General features: G+C 39.0%; 1 protein-coding gene across 4 annotated transcripts in view; it reads left to right on the forward strand.

Moving 5' to 3' along the window:
• The window catches only part of ZMYM2 (zinc finger MYM-type containing 2), an 88,917-nt gene that overhangs the window by 49,944 nt on the left and 17,743 nt on the right, over positions 1–21,230 (forward strand). For all 4 annotated transcript variants that reach the window (XM_030882748.2, XM_060288008.1, XM_060288009.2 and 1 more), the window contains 7 exons: positions 2,261–2,411; positions 2,879–2,994; positions 5,699–5,815; positions 7,721–7,871; positions 10,139–10,311; positions 17,415–17,580; positions 18,230–18,264. In XM_030882748.2, coding sequence (XP_030738608.2) covers positions 2,261–2,411; positions 2,879–2,994; positions 5,699–5,815; positions 7,721–7,871; positions 10,139–10,311; positions 17,415–17,580; positions 18,230–18,264 — 909 coding nt within the window. The remainder of the gene's footprint in view (positions 1–2,260; positions 2,412–2,878; positions 2,995–5,698; positions 5,816–7,720; positions 7,872–10,138; positions 10,312–17,414; positions 17,581–18,229; positions 18,265–21,230) is intronic.

The following is a 21,230-nucleotide window of genomic DNA, read 5'->3' on the forward strand; positions in this document are numbered from 1 at the left end:
CCTTAAATCACTCAGTGCATATTTATAGGGTGCATGAAATTTAAATATGATTACGTTGTTTACATAGGAAGCAGAGAAAACGTGGCATGACAGCATATATCTTTTTTGCTAATACTCTCCCGTTAGATGGGCCTTTTTGTTGTTGAAGTAGTGGCAACTGTGAAAGTGGCTGTTAACGTGTTTTCAGTGTTAATGATTCTGTTTTTCTTAGTTTCACACAAAACTATTTCTCATTGGGGACCGGTTGCTTAGCCTCTTGCTTACTTGACCCAGATCAACTGGTCTACTTTTTATGGGTACATCTTAAAACCTACTAATTACTTAACCATTCTGGCAGTAAAATCATTGTCAAGTTGAAGGATATTCCTAATAAGTTAAAAAATCTAGTGCAAGATTAGAATGGATGATTGGACCTCATTTATATCTGTAAAAGAATTCTTCATAGATGCTGCTCTGTGGAGGTCTCACATCCACCTGCTGGGAGCTGCTTTATTTTTCTCTCTGTAACTCTGATACAATGGCAGGTGTCCTGATATTTTTAGTGTTCCTCATTTGTACTGTGGTGCCAGATTCTAAACATTCTTTTATTTTTCTTTGTTTTATTGATGTGTTTTCCTTGATACCTCTTCCTATATAAATAAAATTTAAATTATTCTATTAGGCCCCAGGAAAACATGTTGTCCTTCCAAACAAAACAACAGCCTTCTCCTCTACTGTCCTGAACATTGGGAGAGTCATAATCAGACTTAATAGGTTTGCAGTTATTCTTATTTTTTCCGTGTTAGTATCCTTTTGCTATTGATAAGTTTTTCTTTTTGGTTTTTCTTCTCTTTTCTTTTTTTCTGAGCGTATCAGAGCTTGAAGAATGAGTTGGTTTCCACTTTGAAAAGTAAAACTTACGGCTTCCTTTGGGTGATGTTTAAGTAAATAAGGAACCACTAGGAATAGAACACGCATTCCTGGCATGGAAACAGCTGTGTTTTCTCATGACTTTTATATTAATTGTATGCTGAGAAGGTTTTTTCTTTTTTCTTTTTTTGGTGTTGATGTTGTTTTTGGCTAATGTTTTTACCTTCAATTTCTTATTTTATTTTCTCAAATCCTGTGACATTTGTGAAATTTATCCATGCAGTTTACTCATTTTTTTGTTATTTTTGGCCTGATTGTCGTCTTCCCTGACATCTATTATTCATCCATCCATGGAACGTTGAGCACTTCTTATGTCATCATATTGTACTAGGTGGTGTTGGGTGCGAAGATGCGTGAAGTAATCTAGACATCATGTGGAAAGACGGATGCTCAAGTCCCTTCTATAAAATGACCTTGCGTCTACGAATGCGGAGGACTGACTGTACGATTACTTTGCATCGTGACATGTGATATTTGATTTAACTGATTATGACAGTTCTGTTACAGTTCAGGAAAAAAATCAAATACAAGTTGCACTTAAAGGCTTGCTTTTACTTTTGTTTGATTTCTAATTGTGACTATCAAGTTAATTTTTAAATGCAAACACACCAGTTCCTCTGAATTGTATTTTTGTAAGACTGTCTATATTTCAGTGATACTGCTTTTGTCTAGTAATTTCCAAGCTGCACCTCCTTTGGCCTTTCCTCCTTTGGTTTTACCTCATTCTCTGAATTACATCAGGGTTGGCAATATTCACCTTTGATACGATTGACTTTATTATTACCTATTGACTAATTATTAACTTTAACAACCAAAAATTGAATGAAAATTTTTTAAATTAAAAAAATGTTAAAGTTTTTAATATTTTATTTTGGTTGAACGAGGTTTTAAATGTAGTAGAAAGGTGTTAAATCAGTTTTAAGAGAAGTGTCAGAGTGCTTGGGACAATAGCAGCTCAGCTCTGAAGGAGGGTAGTTGTTTGATTATTAGGACTTATATTTTGTAGGTTCATTTAATTTCTTCTGTTGCATGACAAGGAGGTGTGTCATCACTGTGAACAGAAAACACCGTGCCTTTCTTACATGTTCAGTTTCTACTTATATGTAAGGATTCTATTTAATTAATAGGGCAAACCACTGTTTTTGAAGGAGACTTAGCTTAGATCATGGTTTTGTTTGACCCTAATATAGCTGCATTGCAGTTAACACTTTGCATCAGATGAAGACTTCTGACCCACTAAGCCTGATTAGAGATGAACAGAATTGTTTTGCAGAGAGAAAAAGTATAATGAAAAGTACAATATTTTGTTCTAGTTAAATTTTTAATTTTCTTTTTATGTTTCACATTTTAGAAATATGGAAAACTGACCACTTGTACTGGCTGCCGAACACAGTGCAGGTTTTTTGATATGACTCAGTGTATAGGTCCTAATGGGTATATGGAGCCTTATTGTTCAACTGCTTGCATGAACAGTCACAAGACAAAATATGCAAAATCACAAAGTAAGTCTCAGGTATTTGGAAAGCTAAAAAACTTCAGTAACATTAATAATTTGTTAACTACTCTTTCTCCTCTGACTTTCATTTTATGCTCACTTTTAACTGCATAATGGGTTTATTTTTATTACCACACTAAACTTTCTTAGTGCAAACTTTAATGGTTTTGATCATTTAATTTTTAAATTATTGGTGAAGTTCTGTCCATGTCTGTGTTCCTAACTAAAATTGTTTTTCCATCCGAACATTATCTAAAACTGAGATCGTTTCATGTATCTGTGTATGTTTTAGAGATAGTATCAGAGTCTTCTTTTATGACAGTATTTTTTTAAGGTGCAAATAATCTCAGAAAGTAATAAAATAATATTTACATAAAGTTTCATTAAACTATTCTCAGAGGTCAATTAAGATTTTTTTTAAAAAAAACTTTGATTATTTTATAAAAAATCAGATATGTACTTTTTCTCTCCTAGGTTTGGGAATTATTTGCCATTTTTGTAAGCGAAACTCTTTACCTCAGTATCAAGCCACAATGCCTGATGGAAAACTGTATAACTTCTGCAATTCCAATTGTGTGGCTAAATTCCAGGTTTGTTATTTACTTTGCCTAATGCTTCCAATAAAATACACAAAGAAAATTAGCGGTGTAATATACTTCATCTTTATTCAGTGTGCTGATTTTTACATATTTTGTTGAGGGTCAAATTGGAGGGTAGAGATTCTGGAGTCAGAGCAGAGGTAGCTTCACCAGCCCTCTACTTAGCACAGATGCTCGAAATTGACTTCTTAATTGTTATTTATGATACAGACTTGGAAGGAAAGTAAATTTTAGCTATCAACCTTTAAAACAAAAGGGTAAGTGGTCTAGCCAGCAAAATCGAGTTGATTCAGAGTAGCCGAGGAGGCGGCACCACAGGCAAGTCTGGAGACTGACGGGCGAGATTTGAGCCCGGGGTAGCTGGAGGAGGGCCAGCGTCCCAGGTGGGGCTGCTCATCGCTGGGTTGCTGCTGGGTTGCTGGGCAAGCAGGCAGCTCTCCTCCTGCTGGTCTGAAGTTAGCTGCCCAGCTTCCTGGCCCCATGTTGAATGAGGTTTTTCTTGATTCATTTTCACATAGTGTCATTGAGCTCAGTGCCTGCCGTGCAGTTGTTTCTTAGCAGATGGTTTGAGTAGCATCTGACTTTTACGGGTTCTGTTTTATGTTAAGTGGATGGAGGATGTAGGTACACTTATCCCGGAAGTGACAAGCGTGCACATTTTCTTCATGTATTAGAAACTTGCTGTGGGACTGGAGATTGGACTTGTCCTGGTCGGCCTTCGTTTCATTCAAGATCAGCTTCGGGGAGACATTTTCCGTTTCGGTCAGTGTAAAGAAGAGCTCTCTGACATAGTTGTCAGAGCTGGAGTATGGATAGTCTCAGGACAGGACTGCTGTATGTGTTCAGATGTAAGCTGGTTGACCAGTGAGGTGGAGTAGTTGGGGATTCAGCATGAGTTAAGTGGTTTACCTGATGTGTATGAAATTTCAGGGTAGATTGAGTTCATTCATCCAACAGTTGTACTGTGTTGCAGGCACTGTGCTCTAGTTAATTGATTTAAATTGAAAATGCGGTCTCTTAACTACCTTAAATTGAGGTAGTTTGAATTCAGCCAGGGGAATGTTGTTTTTGTTAATAGTTATACCTTGCCTGAGCTTAGGTAATTAACCACATTCAAGATTAAACTTTTCTTTTGGAAGTTGGGATGTGGCCACTGATACGTCCTGAGAGTGGTAAACATTGCTTTCGACTTGTTGGTTCTTCTCAAAATAGAAATTAAGGACTAAGGATTAATTATGGGAGAGGAGGACAGTGTCTTTGCTGTTTGTCAGATTTTTAACTTTCTTCCGTTTTGATGTTGGGTAAACTGAAATGTTAATTGAAAATGTTTTAACTACTTTTTTCATTTAATTGAAACTTGTATTGCCCATCATTTGATAAGAACATTTGTGTATGTACATTGTATATTTTAAAGAAACAATTTAGACTCTTACTTCGGAGGAATGCATCCAAGATAAGCCTGTAGGGTAGCCTCATCACTCTGTGACTGCACGAAAGTACAAAGTTGACAAATAGAAAAGCAGCATTTTTTCTTTATCTTAAAGCAAACCGTAGATCTTGAAGTTTTATGTCTTCCTTAGATGTTTTTCCATTTCATAGTAAGATAATAGGATAACATTTCATTTGTTTTGAAAGGATAATTAACTTTAACGGACTTCAGTTTTTTGGAAACACTAAGGGTATTGTTGCTGGGTTTTATTTTTTTAAATAATTCATTCACCTGGTAGTTACAGTCTTAAATATGCGTGTTTTCTTTCTTTTCACAAATTCTCATTGTGTTGTATGATGTTTATCGAAGTTTTAAAATGATAAAGGTTTTTTTCTCCCTCCATTGCTGCCTTGAAAAATTTTGTACTATTTCATACATTCAACAGCCTATATGTAATATGAATTAGAGAGTGAGAATTAAATATCAGCATACTCACCACTCAGGTTAGAACAGATTCCCCGCACGCGCCCCCACCCCACCCCCCGCCCCCCCGCCGGGCACGCTGCCTGGCTCCCCGACCAGGGACTGAACCCAGGCCATCAGCAGTGAAAGCGCGAGTCCTGATCACTGGACCACCAGGGAAGTCCCAGAACAAAACTCTTAAAGCCCACGTATGCTTATATCTTTTTCTACTCTGTAAATCGTTTTAACTCTTAAAAATGTAATAAAACTAAAATCAATTTCTGGCATCAATACCAGTCTGTAAAGCTTACCCCCCCAACTTTGTTTAAAAACAAGTATAAAAAGTATAAAAAGGCTATTTTCACGGATGGACTTGGAATGAAAATGATGGCAATAATGCAACAAATCATTAGTAAATTAGCTACTAGAGGCAGAACTAGGAGCTAGGTTCTTTTGTGTTTATTTACTAGTTCAGAACTTGGTGAACTGACCTCACTATTTGCTTGTATTTTCTTAAAGAAGAAATCATAATTGAACTTTATGATTTTTTTTCCTTTTCCGTATTATTTTAAATAAATAGTAGTAATCATGTGGTAGAAAATGAACTTCAATTTCATAAAACGAACTTAGCATACTAGTATTTTTAAAGACAAAATTCAGAAATGTAGTTTTATACGTTGAGGAAATAAGTATTTAAGAAAGATAGGTACTATTTTCCTGGACGTCGTTGATATTTGATGGTCGTCACAAAAAAAAACTTCTAAAATCCACCTCAGACTCGATGTGTTTTGTGCTTTGTTTTAGGCTCTCAGCATGCAGTCATCTCCCAACGGCCAGTTTGTAGCTCCAAGTGATATTCAGTTGAAGTGCAACTATTGCAAAAATTCCTTTTGTTCAAAGCCAGAAATCCTGGAATGGGAGGCAAGTCCTATTTTGTTAATGTATGTTATCTAGTGCTAAAATGAAAGCCTGGTACAGTAACTATGACATTTCCATTTGAGAACCTATTTCTTAGTGGATAAGGATTAGTTTTTCCGATTTTGTGATGATTGGATTATTTGCTTTTTTTATGTGGGAGTGGCACCAAGAAAGGATCTGGTTTTTTTTAGGTCAAACAGAAAATTATTGAAGTCATATCCACAATATATTATGTTCATAGTAGTGCACAGAACGTCATTTTAGCCACATACCTGGGGTGTCTTTTGTTTGTGCAGTGTTGTTCCCATCTCCTTCCCCACCCCCCACCTTTATAAGTATTGTCTGTTAACTGTAGTATCTTACATTGCCTTATGTTTACCATGTTGTCATTTAAAGTTTTATAATTGTGTTTTAATAAAGGAATCCTAATATAAATTTTATTCTCCCTTTCTCATCACTCTTTCCTTCACCAGTTTATTAATTTACTTTGCCACGTGTTTTTGCCATAGCAGAAACTCTGAGCATTAATGTTTGGTTCAGTAAGGGGGCAGTAATGAATGGATGGATGGATGGGGGTGGGAGGAGGATGGGGCAGGGTGGCCCTGGCTGGATGCTGCTGCTTGAGCAGTGTTCACCTTCGGCTATTCTTTCTTTCCGTGTTTTCAAGGGCATGGAGTATGTAATAAATGGTGTACAAGATGTAGTGCTAACAACAGCTGCCCTTGAGCCAAACTTAATAGTGGCTCTTGGCAAATCCCTCAGTATCTGAGTCTTAGGCAGAAGGTGATCCCCAGAACTGGACTACATGATTTCTAAAGTACTTCGGAAATCTGAAATTTTATTATTTAGTCCCTAGAAAATTTTTTAGTTTTGTAATTGTGTTTGGTGCTGTCTCAAGAGCATTTAAACCAGTCATTCTTTGAGACTGTTGTCAGCACCCAGTGATGAGTTTTAGAGACTGTTACTGTCTTTAAATCACAGCAGGAAGGATGTTGAAGGCCCTGAAAAAACAGAAACAAAGTTAAATCATTTACCTACTTAATGTTATAATCCTTAGCGATACATTTCCTATAGGCCACAGACATCCAGTTTAACTAATTCACTGCTGCATTTAGACATAGCTCCACAAAATTCAATACCATTAACTACTCTAAAATTACTCAGTGAAAGAATAAAAGTATAAGTATCACTAAGACAAGATGGCAGTCTGGTGTTGCTAACAGAACTGGAGAAATGGGAAAAGAAAAGCTGCCGCCCTTTCCTGGTCGGCTGGATATTTGAGAAGTAGCTCCGGCTCTTGTGGATTTGGGGCCAGGAGAAATAACTAAATAATTACTAACCTTGCTCTATTCAAGGGAATTAACTCAGTCTCACACTTGGCCGCACACCATGTGATGACCCCCAGTGGAATACTTTACCCATAGTAGGTCTGTCACTATTAAGCTGTGGTAGGAATGCGATCGAGTCTGCTTGACTGTACTCAACAAAGAATATTTCTTTTTTTTTTTTAAGAATATTTCTTTTTGAGTGAAAATGGTATGATTGTCATAGTTCTTATCTTTTTGTAGCTTATCCATGTTGTATCTTCCATTGTTTTCTTCCCATTTCTCCAGTTCTGTTAGCAGCACCAGACTGCCATCTTGTCTTAGTGATACTTATACTTTTCTTCTTTCACTGAGTAATTTTAAGGTAGTTAATGGTATTGAATTTTGTGGAGCTGTGTCTAAATGCAGCAGTGAATTAGTTAAGCTGGGTGTCTGTGGCCTATAGGAAACGTATCACTAGGGATTATAACATTAAGTAGGTAAATGATTTAACTTTGTTTCTGTAAAAGTGGCTTGTGTATTTCTTACCCTTGTTCTTGAGGTGGATGTCATATACTCACCAAGGTTCCCATTGTGCATGTAGAACAAAGTGCATCAGTTCTGCAGCAAAACTTGTTCAGATGACTATAAGAAGCTGCACTGCATAGTTACGTATTGTGAATACTGCCAAGAGGAGAAGACTCTTCATGAAACAGTGAATTTCTCTGGAGTTAAGAGACCTTTCTGTAGTGAAGGCAAGTGCATATACAGTGTTGTTCATAACTTTCTTTAATATTTAATGTTAATTTTTTGCCAAAATATTTTCAAAATATGTAACTACATATGTTCAGAGTAGTGGTACAATTTTAGTATAGCTGAAAAAAAAATTGAGTTAGCTTTTCTACTGTTACTTTATATATATTTATAGACCTCTGGGCCCCAGGGTGTTTTATCTCTAAGAATTTGGTAACATGTTTTTCCATTACAAGGAAGTTTTGAGAATAAACTAAAAGCATTATCATACCACGTTATTTCTAAACAGACAGATTGTGATCTGAAAGTTGATTTTCCAAGTGGATTAGAATTATTTTCCACTGGCTTCATTCCCTGCCCGTTTACTGCCTAGTCTACAAAGGTATTCCGTATACCAGAAGGAACATCACACGAGGCATTACTACAGGCAGAAAAGACTTTTAGGTTTTCAATTTGGGATGCCAGGGAGACACTGGCTTTTGTAATAGTACATTCAGGAATTCTCTTTCCTCTCATTTATACTTTTTGCTGCTTTGGTGCCAGGCGGCAGATTAGAAAAATGAAGTTTGTTTCTCATTCTCATTCTCCAGAGATAGGAGCCAGGATTGTAGCTAAGGGTTTTGGGCTTTTTCTATTTTTACTTTTCCCCAAATGTCCTATTCTGCTCTGCGGCTCTCACTGTCTGTTCTTTCTTTGGCCCCAGGCACTGGACTCCCAGCTTTCCTACCTGCTGTCCTCTTCAATTATTTTCCAGTTTTTTTTTTTTCCCTTCTTCCTGGATCCACTTTTTCTATCGATTTCTACCGCTAGTTAGAGGCAAGAAAAAGGTTGGAAAATCCTAAAAGCAGTAGGGAATGGCAGCGATATCAAAAGATTATTAGTCCATTCAACAAGTGCCTCCGTTTCTACATTAAGCATTTCACACTTGAGGTCATGTCTGCAAGAGGGTACTGCTGTATCACAGCAGGCATTCCTATTCATGTAGGCTCAGTCCCCCAGATGAAAAGTAACCACGTTTACTGTTAAGATTGCAGCTATAATGAAAAGTGACATAATGTTGCATTAAAGACATTGATTCTGAATTTAATTTAGCTCTTTTACCTGAACTTTCGTGCCGCGATTCACAAAGCAGAGTGCCTTAATGCTGAGGGCTAGCGCACACAGCATTTGGATTATGTGGGTCTTACTAAAGTGAAAGACAAGTTGCAACAAAAAGATAATTGACATTAAAGAACATCATTTTCAGTTGGAAGGACTTTCTGGGCAATAAAAGGTTAAAAAGGACGTCTGTTTTTTTCCTGTTTAATAATATATTTTGTGCTTTCTCTAACTGCACCTAGTTCTCTGCTGGAACCTGTCAGAAATAACAAAACATGTCATACCTGGTACTTCCATCAAAACCTAGTTAGAAAGATAAAGCTAGTAAAGGTAAAATACTAGACATGTTCTAAGACATAGTTCAGAGTAACAGAAAAGAAGCCGTAAGGACAGTTCATAAGTAATTGCCAAGTAAGTTACATAGGAAACAGTTGCAGTCCCTATTAAAGGATGGGTAGTATTTTGGTGGATACAAAAGTGGAAGCAACACCAGAGTGGAAGGTCATTCTTAAGTGCACAGCATGAGTAGACATATGAAGATTATTTAATCCTTTATAGAGATGTCATAGGGAATAAATAAGATTTAAATGTAAGGACCGTTAAAATAATGCATTTATATAGTTGGTAAAGGAAGTGTTTTGATTAAAGAATAGAATAACAACATGCTGTTTTTGGACAAGTCATTAAACCAGTTTTACTTCCCTGAAGGTCCTTTAGGGTGACAGAGATGGGTAAGGCTAGAGAATTGAGCTAAAATGACTGCTTAGCTGAATGTATCTTTAAGTTTGCTCATTGCCTCTCAACAGTCTCCACTTTTCATTTCTCTAAAATGCCCATTTGTGGTGTGTTTGTGATACTTAAGCAGGATTATATTGGATTATATTTACACAGAGCAGGTACAACAGTTTTGAAGTGTTACTAGACTTGAAAGTCTTAGAACATGAATTACTTGAACCCACACCATATCTAATATAATATTCCATGTTCTGTTTCAGTTTTCACAGGCTGGTGTTGATCACAGTAGATTTCACAGTTTTGATCACGAGAGAAAGAGGACTGTATATGTGAATTTATAAACACTTTCTAAAGCCGGTGCTCTGTTTGACCTGTAAACTCTTTCTTACCTCAAAAATGAGTTTTTGTTTTAATAATGAAGCCTTATATTTCTCAGGCTGCAAACTGTTGTACAAACAGGATTTTGCAAGGCGTTTAGGATTGAGGTGTGTGACTTGCAACTACTGCTCTCAGCTGTGTAAGAAGGGTGCGACGAAGGAGCTGGACGGCGTGGTGAGGGACTTCTGCAGCGAGGACTGCTGCCGGCGGTTCCAGGACTGGTACTACAAGGCAAGTACCGCCGGCCCCGTGGGCCCCCAAACTGGGATGTATCTGTATTTTCAGCAGTGTAGTTTAACAAAATGGATTATTTATCTAAAATTTATCTTACTAAATAGAAATGTTTTTGATGAGTACTTTATCAATTATGAACATTGGCAGGTAATTGTTTTAGATACTTAGGATGTGTTTTTGTTTATTTTTTTCCCCTAAGTCCATAGTTTATAACAGGGTTCAATTTTTTTTTCTTTTACACATTTATTATTTATTTATTTATCTATTTGGCTGCGTTGGGTCATTGTTGCTGTACGCGGGCTTTCTCTATTTGCAGCGAGCGGGGGCTACTCTTCGTCACGGTGCACAGGCTTCTCATTGCGGTGGCTTCTCTTGTTGCGGAGCATGGGCTCTAGGCCTGCGGGCTTCAGTAGTTGTGGCACGTGGGCTCAGTAGCTGTGGTGCACGGGCTTAGTTGCTCCATGGCATGTGGGATCTTCCCGGACCAGGGCTCAAACCCGTGTCTCCTGCATTGGCAGGCAGATTCCCAACTACTGCGCCACCAGGGAAGTCCCCAAACATCTTTTTTTTTTTTTTTTTTTCCCCCAAACATCTTTTTAAATAAAGAGAGGAGCAAGATACTTTCCAAGTTGTTATAGGCTAAGATTTTGCTGCACTTTTAAAGTTACTTCACTATTTTACTGTTATTTCTGACTACTTTAAGCCCTTGAATTAAGGTTCACATTTTAGAAACACAGCACAAATACTAACACACTGGAGGCTGCGTCCCTTTCCGTCTGAAGCAGCACCTTGTTATAGACAGATGAGAAGTCACTCAGGAAATGTTACTTTGATGGCTCTAAGCGCTCAGTTTCAGTTTAGCACACAAATACACCTTTTCCTCCACTGTTGAGGAGGTTTTATTCTTAGAAACTGGTTTTGGATGCAGGTATTTAGTGGACACAGATGTGAAAACTCCGCTTTGTTCTTACTGTCACCCTTTTCACCATTTGCTTTGCTGTTTGAGACAGAGGTTGTTACCGTGTGATACTGAGGAACCACTGTCATTAGTTTATCATACAGATTTCTGTCCAGTCGTATAATTGTGAACTCAAAACTTCAGTTCTTTCAAATAGTCTTTCTTGGAGGATATTGTTTTTTGTTCACAGCATGTGGGCTGTATTTCTCTGTTGGGCTTCTTTCTTTGATTCTTCCTGTTCTCTTTTATATTACTTATAATTAAAAGAGAGAAATCTTTTGGTTTCCTCTTTTTTCTTTTTTGGGAAGCAAAGAAGTGTTCTTTGGCAAAAGACCAAATTATTCTAATGTTGCCATTTGTTCCAGTTTCCTATTTAAAGGGTAATTGTAGCTAATGTTTTTATAAGTTCAATGATGAAATTTCAGTGAGGCAGTGCATTTCAGAAAGTTCGTTAAATAACTAGTGACAATTATCTGTTTATGTTTAATGTCAGTATTCTATACATTTAACATTTTTATTATTCCTTGTCTTACTTTAAACCCCACAGATCTTTGTGTAATACATACAATAGCATTATTACAAGCTGTACTAATCTGAGGAGTAAAGACACATGATAGGAATTTGTAAAGCAAGCAACAGTGATGATTTTTAATGTAATCAATAGGATTACAACCTTCAAAATGAGGAAACAGTTGCCCCTCCTAATTAATTGGGCCCTGTGTGGAGGCAGCCAGTGCTGAGTCAGAGAATCCCTGTGTTCTGTGCTTTCTGCTTGAGTAGCGTCTTTTCTGACATTTCTCATGAGTCCCCTTATCCACTGCTACCATTACATGGTCATCTTGAAAATGTGTTAAATTGAGTCCCAACCAAATTATGATTTTTTTCCTGACCTTCTTTCCCCTTCCACTTTTTAAATTTAAGAACTGAGAATTTTAGATTTTAGTTCATTAGAAAATGTGACCCATAATCTATAAAAAGTGCCTCATCAAGGAATGTTTACAACGAGAGCAGCCAGCCCAGCTGATGCCGCCACAGAGAAGCACACGCCATATTTACCTAGAGTCTCGAGAGCTTTACATTTTTGTTTGTTTAAATTTAAGTATTTGATATTATATTTTTAAAATTAAAAATATTTACACCTATGTTTGTTTAATTTGACAAGACATTTTGAATAATCTGTGTTTTCAGGCCTATAAAATGGTTTGCTTTTGGATTTAAAATTGAGGTTAAATACTGTCTCTTCAAAATTAGAATACAAAAGCCATTGAAATCATGCAACCAAAAAACGCTGAGAATAAAATTAATGTTTTTTTCTTCTCCCAGATAACTCTTTCGAAGGAAGTAGGTTTTACTTTTCCTCAAAGTTAATGTTTCCAGGCATAATGTGAAACCAGGTGGGAGGATAGTTCTTTTCATTTCTATAAGTTTAAATTTTTTGGAGAAAAAGGATTTAGTATTGTAATACAATAAAAGCTACATGTTTGACATACAGTGAAGATAATTCAGAAGTCCCACTGTTTCCCAAGAATACTTTCATAGTACTTCTTAATAGAACTAATAAGCTTTTCTTAAACTTTCTTCAAATTACAGTTTTTTAGTACAGGCTTTTTTAAAAAAAATTATTTTTGGCTGCGTTGGGTCTTCATTGCTGCGCGCAGGCTTTCTGTAGGTGTGGCGTGCGGGGGCTACTCTTCGTTGCAGTGCGTGCGGGTTTCCCATTGCAGTGGCTTCTCTTGTTGCGGAGCATGGACTCTAGGCGCACGGGCTTCAGTAGTTGTGGCACGTGGGCTCAGTAGTTGTGGCACGTGGGCTCAGTAGTTGTGGCTCACGGGCCGTAGAGCGCAGGCTCAGCAGTTGGGGTACACGGGCTTAGCTGCTCCATGGCATGTGGGATCTTCCTGGACCAGGGCTCGAACCCGTGTCCCCTGCATTGGCAGGCAGACTCTTAACCACTGCACCACCAGAGAAGCCCTAATATAGGCTTCGATTTGCCTTAAAAACCAGTAGTGAAGGGTGACAGTGTTAAATTCTTCAGTGCAAATGCCCCAGCAGTCGAACAGCATGACTGGGCTGTAATCAAATTAATAGTTACATTTTAATAAGCCTTATTCATAAAAGGATACCTGAATGGAAAATATTTTGGGGCTTCTATGTTTTTCTTTTTTGTCTATAAACTGCCAGAAATATTGATTTTAGAAAATCATTCATTGTTTTTGACATTAAGTTTCTAAAGGAAATACCTAATATTCTCGCTTTAAATGTACCTTTGGGTAACAGAAGAATTCTTATCACTTGAATGATTTGCATAGTATCCAGTGCCCAATCTTTTATTACTGAATTCTTTTTTTAAATAAATGACTATAAAATCCCCTGTTTCATTTTGTTCGTGGTTCCCCCTTGCAAAATTAGGTCTGATTGGGGAAGTGGGCAACAAGAGGGTGGAAGGTTACAAGGATGTGTATACATCAACCCAGACTGTCCAAGACAGGTAAGGGGCTGTGTCAGTGTAGGTCCAATGACCTTCCTCAGTTACTGCAGAGGAGGCTCCTGGATTAGCTGAGCAGTTGGATTAAGGTTTTTGAATTGAGTTTCGTTAGTACCTGCCTATTATTTAGATTGTTTGAATCAGTAACTTTTTCTTTTTTCCTCCTCAAAATAATACACAACCCTTGATTTTTCACAGTGACAGGAAAACCACGAAGTGTTTGTTAAACCAGAAACGTGTGTTCTTACGCTGTAGGAATGTTAAGCTTTCCTAAGAGTCCCGTCTCGTGAGTAGGAGGTAGTGGTGTTGGTGTTGGTAACAAATGATGGGCATTAATGAGATTTTCCATTTAGCATGGTTCCAGACATTTTACCAGGAGTTTGTATGAGTGGCTGCAAAAGGAAAAAACAAGCCAAAAAACAAGAGGTTCACAACCTCTAAAATTTTGATTATGGTATTAAGCTTGAATTAGTATTGAGTTCTATTATTATCCTTTTTCCTGAAAAAATACATACATATTTTGTTGCCATTTGTAAATTAGCACTAATCTTGCTCCTTTTTTTTTTTTTTTAATTGAAATCATCTAAATTTGTTTTGAACTTCCTGGAAGAAAGGAGCTTAAAGTGTTGTTAGGACAGAATTCCAAATGTCTATAATTATAAAATAATGAAGCGATTTTATTGTTCAGATTCTTTGGGTGGAATGTGCTTGGTTGTAGGCTCTAGGCCTATTAAATTATTGTGTAAGTGGAAATATTACCATATACAAAGAGTCAGCACAGTACTTTTTATACAAATACAAATTGTATACAAATTGATTGGGGTTTTAGATGTTACACTGAGAACTTTCTTGCAGCATTTTACATGTTAGGATTTTTATTTCTAGTTATTCATATTAACTCATTTGTTTTTCCATTGTCTTTGTAACTTGGTGCACTAAATAAAGCCTTGGTTTTGACTTGGACTGTCTGCTTTGAATCTTACCTCTGCACTTTGGTATTTGGCCCTAAAAAGTCACTTACTGTATTGGGACTTGAGCTTCCCCGCCCTGCTGTGAGGCTTGTGGAATGGAGAGGGCAGCCTGGCCTTTGTTTTCAGGTTCTCATCTTCACTTTTGCTGTGTTCTTGACTGTTTAGACTCAGTTTCTCCTGTGGTGCTTTGGCTTTTCTTTGAGTATAAAGTATAAAAAGGAAAAAATCCCAGAAACCTGGAGCACTTCAATGATTATTTTAAAGAACAGTCTTTGCTGGTGAGAGTTTTATATAGGGACTTCTTTTTCCTATTGAGTAAACTAGGACCTGGTTGACAGTGAGTGCTAATGTTACTGAGATTACTATGTTATATTACCAGCAGTATAACATTTAAGCTCACAAGTTTTTGGACAAGAGATGCGATATTGGCATCACTTAATAGTCATAATTTATACTGCAAATCTTCTTCATTGGTTTAACATTTATTTGGCAGGAGAAATCCCTGACCTGGAGAAATAAAGAGCCTGTGTTCTAACCCTGGGTGGGTATGTCTGTTACATAAGACCTGTTTACCCACACAGCCCTTTGTTCATGTGCCAGCCAGGAATTTGTTGTAGTGTTGATTCATGGGATTCCTGTGGAGACATAAAGTGAGTGGTTTCGGGCTTCCCTGGTGGCGCAGTGGTTGAGAGTCCGCCTGCCGATGCAGGGGACACGGGTTCGTGCCCCAGTCCGGGAGGATCCCATATGCCGCGGAGCGGCTGGGCCCATGAGCCATGGCCGCTGAGCCTGCGCGTCTGGAGTCTGTGCTCCACAACGGGAGAGGCCACAGCAGTGAGGGGCCCGCGTACTGCAAAAAAAATAATAATAATTAAAAAAAAAAAAGTAAAGTGAGTGGTTTCCAAACCCGCAGTATAAAAGTCTAGGTGATTAGAGCAGTGAGGGAAAGCTACAGCTGTGACTGTTACCAGCTATCAAGTACTTAATATTTATGCTTTGTCAAAACTTCTAAGTTGGTGGCTAAACTAAAGGGCAATTTTAAAAATTGCAGTAATTTATTTCTACTGTAAGTAGATTAAAAACTTAATTATGGGGCTTCCCTGGTGGCGCAGTGGTTGAGAGTCCGCCTGCCGATGCAGGGGACGTGGGTTCGTGCCCCGGTCTGGGAAGATCCCACGTGTCGCGGAGCGGCTGGGCCCATGAGCCATGGCCATTGAGCCTGCGCGTATGGAGCCTGTGCTCCGCAACGGGAGAGACCACAACAGTGAGAGGCCCGCGTACCGCAAAAAAAAAAACAAACCAAAACTTAATTATGAAAGGTACTATATTTGAAATTGTTATACCTTTTGGCCTACTCATTGATCAAGATGTTAAGAATTAGTGAAAATGGGCAAAATCTAGGTAAAATGGAATCTCTCAAAAATCTGTCCCTAGATTAATTGATTCACCATCATAAAGTATAACTTTTTATGTATGAATTTTAGTTGGTTTTATTTTGCATATTAAGTTGTAGACTAGTTAGGGCTGATTGTTTTCCTAGGTGTAGTTCACATTTGTGATCTTAATATAATTGTTTTTTAATTAATTAAATACCGAGTGTTCTAAGACATGAACTTGAAGTTCTTGTTTATTAAAACAGTATTGGGGCTTCCCTGGTGGCGCGGTGGTTAAGAATCCGCCTGCCAGGGCGCAGGGGACATGGGTTCGAGCCCTGGTCCGGGAAGATCCCACATGCCGCGGAGCAACTAAGCCCATGTGCCGCAACTGCTGGAGCCTGCGCTCTAGAGCCTGTGAGCCACAGCTGCTGAAGCCCACGCACCTAGAGCCCGTGCTCCGCAAGAAGAGAAGCCACCGCAACTAGAGAAAGCCCCTGTGCAACAACAAAGACCCAGTGCAGCGAAAAATAAATTAAAAAAAAAAACAGTATTAAAGCCCTTCAAATTTATTATATTAAACTACTGAAACAAAACATTTCAAATTAACATCCATGATTTTCTCAGCATAAGAGCTGGTTTCAAAATTATTCTGGTCTGTACAGTTGTATTAATGGGTCCATTATGAGCTCAGTTGAACCTGGGAAATCTGTTCATTAATCAGAGATTTTCAGTGTAGTATGATTGTGGGAGACTTCGACCAGTATATCATTATGGCTCTCAAAATTATTTTGTAATATTAAAATGCATTGTACTGTGACTTCCCTGGTGGTCCAGTGGTTAAGACTTTGCCTTCCAATCCAGGGGGTGCGGGTTCGATCCCTGGTCAGGGAACTGAGATCCCACATACCTTGGGCCAAAAAACCAAAACATAAAACAGAAGCAATATTGTAACAAATTTAATAAATACTTTAAAAATGGTCCATATCAAAAAAAAATCTTAAAAAAACGTTGTACCAATTTGGTCTACTACCACTGTTCAGTTTTTTTGGTTATAGCCTATCTTTGTAATGCTGGTCTTTGACTTCTGGTAAGTATAGAAGGGGATTTTGACAATTAGGTAAATTGCTACTTTTTAAACTTTTGTGGATTTTACTGTATGTTTATGATACAATTTTATTTTTTCTTCATCTGACATTGTTTTATCACATTTGACAACAGTCATTGAAATGTCTAGAAATCTTGTAAAATACATGTCGGACTTTTTAAACCTTGTCGTGGGAGATGTCTGACGCCTTCCTTTTGTCGTCAAGGCTGCAAGGTGTGACTGCTGTAAATCTCAAGGCACCCTGCGGGAGAGGGTGCAGTGGCGAGGGGAGATGAAACATTTCTGCGACCAGCACTGCTTGTTGCGTTTCTACTGTCAGCAGAACGAGCCCAACATGACAACCCAGAAAGGACCTGAAAACTTACATTATGGTATGTGATCGTTTAGGTTAGTAACTTGAAAAACCTGTAACGCAGTTTTTAGTTTCAGAGATCTGGATTCAAGGTAATGATAATAAGCAGTTAATTTCAGAGATAGTTTAATAGCAACTTCCGTAGTTTCCCTGGGTGGAAGTGCCTTCAGTGATGTTCTGTAGATGTACTGCTTTTTATTTTATTCTCTTAAAAATGTAATGCTAGTTGAAAAAAATAGAATCTACTTGGGGGTAGAGAGCAGCTAAACAGAATTATAACAAAAATTGTAAAAAAGTTGATCTGCCTATCATGTGTCACTTGCAATTTTAAATGAAAACTATTTTTAGCAAATTGTATGTGCTGGGGGTAGGTAGGAGAAACAAAGAAAACCCTTTAGACTTAATTAATAATTGAGTTAAATCTAAGAACATAGTATTGCTCCCAAAGCAGTGTATACTTTCTGAGGGGACAAAATGGGGAGAGAGTTAATTCCACTACTTATCTCTGTATTTCAGCTCTCAGATCTCATATTCTTTATTTGAAAGAACTTAAAATATATTTTCTTCAGTAACTATTTTAAAAATCAGTAAAAATTAATGAGAGATATGGGTTTAGAAAATCCTGAAGAAAGTGATATTTGTCTTATTTTAAATTTGTTTGTTTTTAGATCAGGGTTGTCAGACGTCCCGAACCAAAATGACAGTAAGTATTGCTTAATAAGTAAAGTGCTAAATACTGACTTACATCATGTGGGGAGAAAAAGTAATTAGTCCATTTTAATCTGATTGTAATAATAAAAGATTTTTTTACTTTCCTCTGTTGAGACAGTTGAAGCATTCATATTGTGCTAAGTTACCCGATATAAAAACAGGTCCTTTTCTACCTGCTAAGGAATATAAAGGTGAATTAATTGTGGCCTTTACCCACATTGGGCGAGATAGACATATAAATATTTGCGTTGAAGCGCTCATCCCAGCTGCATCTTTAGGGCAGTAGCAATGGTGCATTTGAAATGGTTGAGTGTATGCGGTCCTGGCAGCTGTGACAAAACCTCTGAACAGCTGAGTAGAAGGTTGCCAGTAGACGATGAAAAGTCGGAGGAATAATAATGTCCAGAGGCGTGCATGTTTGGCCAAACTGTTCACTGGGGCCGAACTTGGAGGGACCTGAGGGGGATCCTGGGAAGTGGGAGGCAGACCGGGCTAGGCGGATGCCCCTCAGACAGGTCTGGAGATCTGTCCTAGGGGCAAGGCCCTGGGAGTTTGTAAACTTGAGGAGTTCTTCCATATGCTTTCTCCTGGGTTTTTTTCTGTTTTTCTTTTTTTTTTTTTCTGTAGTGTTTTTCTTTCTCTTAGTGTAATACATCAGATTCTGCTTTTACATTAGCATTTCAAGGCTCTTGTGGGCTGAAAGTGGCCGTTTCTGTATAAAAGGAGCCTTGCACTGAACAGTGGGCCGGCCCTCTTGTGCCCGCCTGCAGGAGCCACCCTGATCCAGGGGCTTCTGTGGGAGCCATTTACCAGCATCATGGTGAGCCTCTGCTCGTGTGTTCCTGGGCAGAAGGAGTTAACCAGCTCTGGCTACAGATTGGAATTACCTGGGGAGTTTTCAAAACCTTTCGAATACCTAGGCTCCAACTCAGAACTTCTGTAGTTTTGAAAAGTTCTTTAGGTGATTTTAACATGTAACCACAGTTTAGGATCTCTGATGTAGATGAAAGATTGGTGTTTTTATATTATTCCATTCAGTGTTTGTTTTTGGCGGGATCTTAGTTCCCCCACGCAGGGATCAAATGGAATGGAAGTGCAGAGTCCTAACCACTGTACTACCAGGGAATTCCCAGTTTTTGGTTTTGATGTTAATAGTTAGAATCCTAGACAAGTTAAGAGTGCCTTTTTCTTTGCTTTCCTCCCCTATCTGTTCTGCCCTTGTGGTAATATATTTTTAAGTCAGATAATTCAGGAGCATTCAGCTGAATTGTCAGATTCTAACCAGGCACTTGATCCATGCTGAGGAGTGTAAAGATGATCACTCCCTGTTTGGCATCTGCATGCAGCCTAAGGCAACTCCCAACCTTGTTTCAAAGCTTTGACCAAGGCTTCAAGACACCCTTCCGCCCGCACAGAAGCAGGTACTCTTCTCCTGCAGCAGCACTGAGGCCACCTCATGGGACGGATGGAAGGATGGGCCTTTGCAGCCATCACCTCCTGTCACGTAGAGCCCCTCCCACCTTGTCCTTGGATGAGAGCTCAGCTGTAGAGTTTGGGGCAAGTCACTTTACGGTTCTTTGTGTGACTTTCCCCTTATCTGTAATGTGGGCATGAAGACAGAACCTCGTCGGGGTCGTCACGAAGAGCGCTAACCCATGGGGCAGGGTGTGTGGTGTTGGAGACATAGGGCCTGCATCGGGGAAGCCACTTGAACCCTGACTTTAGAACTCTTCTCTGTCACCTCCACTGGGCTGTACAGCTTCTGAGCCTCAGTTTCCTCATCTGTAAAATGGGAGTGAGAAAACACCTGCTACCCCTTGTGCTGAGAGGGTTAAAGAATTCATTTCATCAGGTGTGTGACTTTGGTGCTTTGCATAGTGTCCTAGTCCGTTTGAGCTACTATATATTGTATAACAGGGTGCCATAAGTGAGGCAGCTTACAAACAACAGAAGGTATTTCTCGGAGTTCTGGAGGCTGGAAGTCTGAGATCATGGCTCCAGCAGACCTGGTGTCTATTGAGGGCCTGCTTCCTGGTTCCCAGACGGCCGTCTTGTCGCATGTCCTCACGTGGGGGAGGGGTTTTTTTGGGTCTCTTCTATGAGGGGCACTGATCACATTCACAAGGGCTCTGCTCTCATGACCAAATCACCACCTAATTATCTCTGTATTTCACCATGTGAAGACACACCTTCACATGACATCCCCTTGGGGATTAGATCTGAGTGTGAATTTTAGGGGGACATAGACATTGTCTATAGCTTATAGTCCCTGGCCATATAGCAAATACTCAAGAGGTGTGGTGGCTTTCGTTATTATAATTTTCATTATTTGTGGTCCTTCTTCAGAATTTATTATCAGTAGGTATAGATCCTGCCTGTTGACCAACAGAAAAGTAAGAAGCAGTATCAAGTGTCGGTTTTTACCAGGTGGCATAGTTTAGTCGACATGGTGCCCTGTCGGCAGAATGACGAGTAACCTAGGATGTCTGTGACTTTGACCCCTGGTTCATAAGGGGGTTCTAGAGTATTTCCCAGTCCAGACCCAACTTCCCCCGGTTTGGTGTGTAGTAGACACTCAATAGCTGGTGTTAACTGTTCCTCCCGCTTTACAGTTGAGGAACTTGAGGCTCAGGAGACCCAGTGACTTGCCTGATGTTGCACGGCGGTGCCGTCAGACCAGCCTCCGTGGCACGGGGTTGGAAATCCTGGTGAGCGTAGAATGAGCTCACACGGGACCAGCCCCCTTGGCCATGAGCATGACTTGAAACTTATGAGGGATCCACCGTGCACCGTTTTTTATTAGTACCCTTTCACGTTTGTGAATTGGCCTGCTCTCTGAGATGTGTCTGTCACCCCTGAATCAGTGCCCAGTAGCTGTCGAGGTCACGTGCAGACCGTGAGTGTCCAGGGGTGTGGGCCCCGGGGGCTGCTTGGCCATCTCCTCTCAGCTTATGCTTT

Source organism: Globicephala melas, chromosome 18 (assembly GCF_963455315.2).
Source record: "Globicephala melas chromosome 18, mGloMel1.2, whole genome shotgun sequence".
Classification (NCBI taxonomy): domain Eukaryota; kingdom Metazoa; phylum Chordata; class Mammalia; order Artiodactyla; family Delphinidae; genus Globicephala; species Globicephala melas.